The 8,952-nt window shown below is 42.6% G+C and overlaps 1 protein-coding gene across 1 annotated transcript; it reads right to left on the bottom strand.

The window, feature by feature from the left end:
- On the bottom strand, positions 1–2,932 carry LOC308172452 (thiamine transporter 1-like; the record flags this gene model as incomplete). Its single annotated transcript, XM_080547357.1, has 7 exons — positions 1–153; positions 550–691; positions 776–968; positions 1,397–1,663; positions 1,829–2,024; positions 2,227–2,490; positions 2,786–2,932. 7 exons carry the CDS (start codon positions 2,930–2,932, stop codon positions 1–3), a joined length of 1,362 nt encoding a protein of 453 aa, XP_080403483.1.
- Positions 2,933–8,952: the final 6,020 nt, after the last annotated feature.

Raw genomic sequence — 8,952 nt, 5'->3', positions numbered from 1 at the left:
TCAGAGTCTGTGTTCAAGGCAAGTGTCCTCTGGGGGGCGCTCTTCTATAGGGAAAGAGTCTTTGTGGCTTCGCCGTGCTCTCAGAATAGTGAACACACCCTTCAGAAAGAAAATGACACTGATAGCCGTGAAGTAGCTTCCGTATATGGTGAACTGCAAGAGAAATGGAGACTGGGGTCTGAATACATTTCTGTACTTTTTAAGGCAAGGCAACTTTATTTGTATGGCACATTTCATACAACAGGGGCAATTCAAAGTGCTTTACATACATTATTTAAAAATACAGCAACAGGAGCATAGTAAGAAAATAAAAATGACAATGAATAAAAGCAAATATAAGAAGTAAATAGATAAAACATTTAATAAGACAATAGTTAATGGAAAAAAGACATTGATAGAAGTGTTTGTGTTTAATCATAACTCTTGCAAAACATGAAGGTTTTTAGGTTAGATTTAACTATTTTAAGGGTTTGGGCCTTCGCTCTTGGAAATGTTTAGCTTAAAAGCAAAGAAGGGACTTCTGCGTTTGTCCCTGAACAACAGACTCACCTGTGGTATGATGTCTAGGCCCAGACCTCTGCTGTCCACCACCACTAACGTGAGGATCGTCTGAAGGACCAAAGCACCGAAGTTGTTCGATCCAAAGATCAGTGCGTATCTCTCCATCGACAGGTCAGCAGCGATTTGGAACCTATGGTAAAGACAGAAGCTGGCGAACGGTGACCTTTTTAAGAAGTTGGCATTTGTTTTCCTGGTATGTCTTGGAAAAACTCACATGGCTATGGTAATAAGCAGCATGTAGAAGCACTTGAAGACGATGTAGCCAGCGTAGCACACCCAGATGCTGCTGGTGAAGGTCATGAGGAAGAGTGCGGCGGCCCCCAGCCCAGAGAAGGACCCCAGAGCCACCTCCCCCCACTGGGCCCAGTCCACCTGCGTGAAGCCTATGCCGTAGGCCGTCACCGCACCTTTAGGGAACACTTACGTTTATCTGAACTGATCGACTCTTTATGATTCTTTATCTCGTGTTATTTTGGATAAATAACAACGTTCTGTAATGTATTTTCATCAGTATATTTTCACAAACTTGTTTTATGGTTTGATAGTTTTTTGTTATTGTGTGGTTTTCCCCAGTAAACAAAGAGTCCCAAAAGACGTCCTCCAGGGAAGCCGGAATGTGGGTCCAGATGACGTCTTTCTACGACGTCCAGATTACGTCTTTTTAGGACGTCCAGGTGATGTCTTTCTAGAATGTCCAGATTACGTCTTTCTAGGACGTCCAGAAAAGAAAGACGTCATCTGAGCCCACATTCCGGCTTCCCTGAGGACGTCTTTTGGACTCTTTGTTTACTGGGTTTGTTTGAAGTCTAAAGATGTCTACGGGAGCTATACTCACCAAACAGATTGGACACAGCCTCCACCCCTCCGTTGTAGACTGTGAAGTTGTGGGAGGGCTCCACGTGTTCCCACAGCACCTGGACGTAGTTGACTGTCTGGTTGTACCCGCAGGTGGCCAGCGCCCACCACACCGACCAGTACACCAGCTGCTTGGTGGAATAGCACTGGAGGAAGTCTCGCCACAGCTGGAGGAGAGCCCGACAGCAGCCTCCTGCCCTTACTGGCCCCCCAGGACCGCCAATCACGTCCCCTCCTCCTGCCCTTCCTGGCCCCCCAGGACCCTCAATAACGTCCCCTCCTCCTGCCCTTACTGGCCCCCCAGGACCCTCAATCACGTCCCCTCCTCCTGGCAACGCTAGCTGCTCATGCGGGTCCGTTTTAGTGTTTCTCTCGATACTTCCAGTCGTACGCTTCCCCTCTCTATCGTCACCCGGACCGCGGTGGAAGAACATGCTCCTCTGCGGCATAGGCAGGAAGCAGGAAGTCACCAGAGCGATGGAGGTCAACACCAGGGTCAGGACCAGGATGTTGTGGTAGGACATGAGGCTGAAGCTGACCAGCAGCTGTCCCGACACGGAGCCCACGGTGTAGCCCAGCAGCTGCACGCTGCGGCAGTAAGACGTGGCCTTAATAATAATAATAATAATACATTAGACTTATAGCGCTTTTCTAGACACTCAAAGACGCTTTACAAACTGAAAACTAAATCTAAGTGTCTTTGTAGGACAATCTACTCTGTATACTGCAATTACACCTAGATTTCGGGTGGAGAAGCCGCGAACAAGCAACGCCAGCGTCCTCTCTCAACCGGCATTTTTCGGTAATTACCTTGCGGTAGTGTTCCACGTCCACCACGCTGTAGACGTAGGAGAAGTAGGCCACCTCGCTGGCTGTCACCACGCCGTAGAAGAACTGCATGGCCTGCATGGCTGCCACACCCTGGACCCACAGCAACATGGCTGTCGTCACTGTGAGGTTGGTACACTGGAACACCACTACCGGCTTGTAGCGGAGCCAATCGGTGAGCAGAAACACAGGGACCAGCACCGCCAGGTAAGAGTAAGTCCACACAGGGAAGATTTCATTGGTCACCTGGAGTTCAAAGGTCACTTAAGTCAAAAGACTGGAACCCAGAGTGGGTTTCTCATATTTTTAATACATCATAAGCTTGTAAAACCTTGTCTGTCTTTAACCTTTAACCTTTAACCTCACACACTTGATTGAGAGATCAAATGGATAAGGATTGCATAAAGTGGCATATTTAAACACGGTCTGAAACTGCTCTTAAAAGAGAGACTGCGCTGAAGTTGTTACTGTACCTGTTCAGTGTCTTTGAGCCCCGGAAAAGTGTTATATAAATACAATGAATTGTTGTTATTATTATTACCTGTTCCACTGTCAGGTTCTTGTCTGGCCCCGTCAGGTATGTGAACAGGAAGGGTTCCAGAGGTTTCACAGTACTGAAGAACCCGTAGGTGCAGAGCACACCTGTGGGATAGCCCCATCCTGCCTTCCATCGCTTCACAGTTTCCATCTCCACGTGTCACACAAGGCTACTGGTTTACCTGACCAGGTTTGGTCCTCCATGCACTATCATTAGTCCTGCCTCTACCTAGTCATTGTATGGGAGTCGTCTTAAGTTGTGTTTATGTAATCGGTTAGCTCAGTCAGTCAGTCAGTCAGCGACCTGCTCAAAGTGCACCACTGATGGCCCACATTCCTGCTCAGACTGAGATATGCGGTGAATACAACGTGAGGCAGAGGGAGGCGTACCCATTTAATCTTTAACATGCGGCATGCTATGCTATCAGTCATAAATCAGTCATAAATATCAAATGGATTTCAACAGTAGTTGGACAGAACAATGCCTAAGAAAGCCTGCGTGTGGAAATTTTTTTTATCTTTCTAATAATAGGCCTAATAATAATAATAATAATAATAACAACAACTTTTTATTTGTATAGCACGTTTCCTGCAAACGTTGCAGCTCAAAGTGCTCCAATCATTATATAATCATAATTTAATTATTTAGTCATTTAAAGGCAATATTAAAAAGATGGGTTTTTAGTCTTGACTTGAACATACAGTATGTGCTGAGGTTGCATCCCTAATGTAAACTGGCAGTGAAGACACAATCTGGGTGCATAAAATGAGAATGCAGCCTCACCAAACCTCTTCTTTTGTACATGTGGTACACAGAGAAAACCAGCGTCAGAAGACCTGAGAGCTCTACTGGGCTGATATGCTAGCAAAAGACCTGAGAGCTCTATTGGGCTGATATGTTAGCAAAATATTTAAACATATTTATCATGAATTAACAGTACAAGTACATGTCCTAAAGCGTACCTTCATGACGTTTTATTTTAGAGTTAATATTGGGAGAGCTCTGTTGAACATTACGCCTCCTCCATTAATTGGCTCCCACAATAACCTCTCCCTAATCGCAGACGTAATTGAGCACAATTTGATTACGGGAAACTTTAACCGTACAAATCCATTGACACCTCTCCATACTCACACCAATCACATTAAGAAAGTAAAGCTATCTCTTAAATGACCCCCAAAGTATATCACCTTAATTAAAGCAATAACTATTCTAACTTGGACCAAAGCCAGCAAGATCCATGGAATTATTTAAACTTTAAATGTTTAATAAGCCAATCTAAACACAGTGTGGTAGAAATGAATTCTCAGGAGACTAGGGAGTCAGATGGATACAGGTTTTTATTTATCATAACAAAAGCAACCCAGATTTGGTTCTAAATTGATACATTGATACATCAGAATTATATACAGTTTCATATGAGGTATTGGTTGTCATAGGGCCTCAGATGACTGACTGGTTGTTGTCATGGTGATGAGTACATTTCCATGTGAGGCCCACACCTCCACCATTTATTGATCCAGTCTGATTTCAACGACGTGGTACAATTTAGTGATGAGATCATCTTTTCCCCAGGTCATGATGAAATGTCCCAAAGGTCATGTCACTCGCTCAATAACAATTTGATACACATTGAATCATTTACATAAGGCTTCATTCATATGAGACACAAGTAAAGTATTATTGTTCATGAGTATGTGGCGGGTGGTATACTAGCTGGGTTTCCCACACATGTCCTGTCACATTTAAATGAACTCCCACAGAGGCAGTGGTAGAAAAAGTATAAATATAATGTTTATTTTTAAATAACCATAGAATGCAGATAAAATAGCACCACAATATAACACTGGACATTCAACCAGGAAAATAATAAACGCTATCAAACTATCTTGTGATCACACAGATCATATAACACATAACACACCAAACACTGTAGGCTATTATGGGTAAACTGTTGTCAACAATCAAACCGTGGACGTTTACAGCTACCGAGTAGGGTAGCAAGCAGCGACTTGTACCCTAAGACTGAACTCCGAGGATTGTTATCCACATTGCCACCAGAAGGACTGAGTCCGCGTGTGCAACGCGCCAACCCAACCCATCTTCCTTCGTCGCTACCGCATTTGCTTCACCTCCACCTGGAACCGTGAGTAGGCTAATTGGGATTTACCGTATCAGTGATACCAATTGGGACTTATTTTTCTTTCATATAGTGCACCAACAAATCCAAGCGCTTGGTAAACCTAAAATGTTAAACCTAGAACTCTGGACTTGAACTTTCTATATTATTTTTCATTGAGTGTTTAAGTAAGGTTTGTGTTTGTTTCAACCTGATTTGTTATTTTTGTTTTGTACACACAAACACATACACATACACATACCACAAACCCAAACACATACTATAGCACACAATATATATGAAAATAAAAGGAACACATTTTTGCTATTCCTTCTAAATTGCTGTCCTTTGTATTTTGTTTGTATATGGGTTTATATGCTTACTTGGTTTATGAGGACACACAATTACATACACTTATCTGATTTGTTTGTAAACAAGAAGAGTTAGTCAGTTCACCATCAACAGCTAAGAGTCAGAATCCTGTTACATCTTAATTAATTGAAATAGTAGGCTACCTCAGGAGAGGGTTAAACAATCATGAAAATCTGAATGATTTTCTATAAGAATCGCCCTTCATCTACAGAAAGAGGGGGTAACCTACATTCCATCCTGTACCTATTTACTATCATCGTCATGTTCTTATATCACATGTTTTATCATGTTACACTATTTGCGCTTCTGCTTAGATGATAAACTTCATTTTGTTGTCTGGTATTTGTACTCTGCAATGACAATAATATCTAATGTAATATTTGTTTATTAATAATAATAATAATATGATTACAATAATTATTATTTCCACTATTTCTAACAGTCTCCCTTCATCTACAGAAGGAGGAGGTAAAAACAATGGGAACGAAGTCGGTGATTTGTCCAAATGTAAATAATGTGTATTTTTCATCAAAGTGTGCGTCAGGGAGTCCTTTCCACACAAATGGCTATAGACTACAAAATGAATTAAATAGGCTACGAAACATGCGTTGATTCATGGCTTGGATGCTGTTGATTATGCAAAAGTTATACAAGTATGTACAACTATAAGATTCAATGCCCGAATCTCAGTCGGGGAGTTCATTTGTATTTCTGTCGTGCTTATCATTTCGTTTTGTTCTGTGTGTAGAACCAAACATATGGGGTCTGGAAAGGCAATCTATGTTTGACTATGGGTGAAATATGTTTGCTTTGTTTTGATATAAAAGTGATCAGGTTTTAATGATCCTTCACAGCAAAACTGCCGGTGTTAATTGTCCAGTGTTAGTGTAAATTAACAGAGGTCAGTGTTATTTTAACACTGAAATTATCCAAACTAACACTTCAAGAGTCAGTTCTTGAAAGTGTAGGCGTGGATTTTGGACGTTTCGAGAATGCCCACACTCTGAGTGTTAAATTGACCACAATTAGTTTCTACCTTTAGTCTACCTGACGCCAGAGGTCAAATCTGAAGTGGTTCCACGTCTAAAAATGAAGTTTAAAGGTGTATAGAAACACTGTAGAAAGTTTCATGCTTTAGTCATAAAATGCACAATTGTTATGCCTATCAGCCTCACTACAAATGCAACTTACAGAGAAGCCACCCTTCTCTGCCCTCTCCCGCTCACTTGGCTTAATTCAGCCGCTATAATTGAGCCGCTATCTCAGGGCGTAAATACAAAGCTCATTCTCAAGTATATTTGGTATTTATAGACTTAAGTACGTACACAATTTTATTTTGCCTGTCTGTGTGCGGCTCTTTAATCCATTCATTAAAAGTGTGTGGCTCGCTCGCTGTGTCTCAATAGGCGTCGTTTTGGGGTCGTTTTGGGGTCGGCCACCCCTGGGGCCTCATTTATAAAAATGTACTTGAACGTCATCTTTGACTTTCACTTTAGCACATTTTTCTAAACGGACGTAAGCATTATTTTAAAAACGAGCTGCGCTTGTTTAACATTGCGTACGTGCTTCCTTCTATAAATACCAAATATACTTTAAATTGAACGCAGGTGAATAGCGGCTCAAAGAAAAGCGGCTGAATTAAGCCAAGTGCTAAAATATAGGGTAGGCGTTGGTCTGGAAGCGGGAGAGGGCAGAGAAGGGTGATTTAACATTTGATTACTAACCAGGCAAATGCTTATACTCAAGTTGTAAAAGAAAATCATTTCTTAACTCATTTTCTCGGCTGATAACAACATCGTTAATTTTATTACGAGCCACATTCACTTCGCATGAATTACAGTATAGGCAGTGCGGCTCACATGCTTGAACATGCTTGAACTGCATAACCAGTAGGTAATACCCGACGTAGAGCTACGATCGTTTCCAGAGCAGTGGTATGGTTACTCTCCTGTGTGTGTTCTCTGATGCATCTTCAGGTGTCCTGCATCACTAAAACTCTTCCCACATTGGGAGCAGTGGTATGGTTTTTCTCCTGTGTGTGTTCTCTGATGCTTCTTCAGGCTTCCTCCTTCACTAAAACTCTTCCCACACTGGGAGCAGTGGTATGGTTACTCTCCTGTGTGTGTTCTCTGATGCCTCTTTAGGTGTCCTGCTTCACTAAAACGCTTCCAACATTGGGAGCAGTGGTATGGTTTCTCTCCTGTGTGTATTCTCTGGTGAATCTTTAGACTTCCTGATTGAATGAAACTCTTCCCACATTGGGAGCAGTGGTATGGTTTCTCTCCGGTGTGTGTTCTCTGATGAATCGTTAGATGTCCTGCTCGATTGAAACTCTTCTCACACTGGGAGCAGTGGTATGGTTTCTCTCCTGTGTGTGTTCTCTGATGAATCGTTAGATGTCCTGCTCGATTGAAACTCTTCCCACACTGGGAGCAGTGGTATGGTTTCTCTCCTGTGTGTGTTCTCTGATGAATCTTCAGGCTTCCTCCATCACTAAAACTCTTCCCACATTGGGAGCAGTGGTATGGTTTCTCTCCGGTGTGTATTCTCTGATGCCTCTTTAGGTGTCCTGCTCGATTGAAACTCTTCCCACACTGGGAGCAGTGGTATGGTTTCTCTCCGGTGTGTATTCTCTGATGCTTCTTTAGATTTCCTGCTGTATTGAACCTCTTCCCACACTGGGAGCAGTGGTATGGTTTCTCTCCGGTGTGTATTCTCTGATGCTTCTTTAGATGTCCTGCTTGATTGAAACTCTTCCTACACTGGGAGCAGTGGTATGGTTTCTCTCCTGTGTGTGTTCTCTGATGAATCTTTAGATTTCCTGCTGTATTGAACCTCTTCCCACACTGGGAGCAGTGGTATGGTTTCTCTCCGGTGTGTATTCTCTGATGCATCTTCAGGTGTCCTGCTTCACTGAAACTCTTCCCACATTGGGAGCAGTGGTATGGTTTTTCTCCTGTGTGTATTCTCTGATGAATCGTTAGATGTCCTGCTTGATTGAAACTCTTCTCACACTGGGAGCAGTGGTATGGTTTCTCTCCTGTGTGTGTTCTCTGATGAATCTTTAGATTTCCTGCATCACTGAAACTCTTCCCACATTGGGAGCAGTGGTATGGTTTCTCTCCGGTGTGTATTCTCTGATGCTTCTTTAGATTTCCTGCTGTATTGAACCTCTTCCCACACTGGGAGCAGTGGTATGGTTTCTCTCCGGTGTGTATTCTCTGATGAATCTTTAGATTTTCTGCTGTATTAAACCTCTTCCCACACTGGGAGCAGTGGTATGGTTTCTCTCCTGTGTGTATTCTCTGATGCTTCTTCAGGGCTCCTGCTTCACTAAAACTCTTCCCACACAGTGGGCAGCGGTAGGTCTTCTCTCCGGTGTAAGACTGTGGGTGTGTTTTAAGGTGATTCTTCCGCCTCGAGCTCCTGTGTTGTTGATGGTTTCCTGGTGTGGTGGAGCTGGGCTCGCTGTCTGAACCTGGGTTGGAGCTCTGCTGGTCTGTAAGAATAGGAACATATACAGGGTTACATAGGCAAGTTTATTTGTATAGCACATTTTATACAACAAGGGCAATTCAAAGTGCTTTACATACTGCATTAGGATATTAAGAAAAAAATATAGAGAGAGAAATTAAATATCAACATTTGTTTATCTATCTAAGTATGTCTCTCAGAGATA

Source organism: Nansenia antarctica (assembly GCF_963989245.1).
Source record: "Nansenia antarctica genome assembly, chromosome: 17".
NCBI classification, from domain to species: domain Eukaryota; kingdom Metazoa; phylum Chordata; class Actinopteri; order Argentiniformes; family Microstomatidae; genus Nansenia; species Nansenia antarctica.
This window is presented reverse-complemented; position numbering and strand designations above follow the sequence as displayed.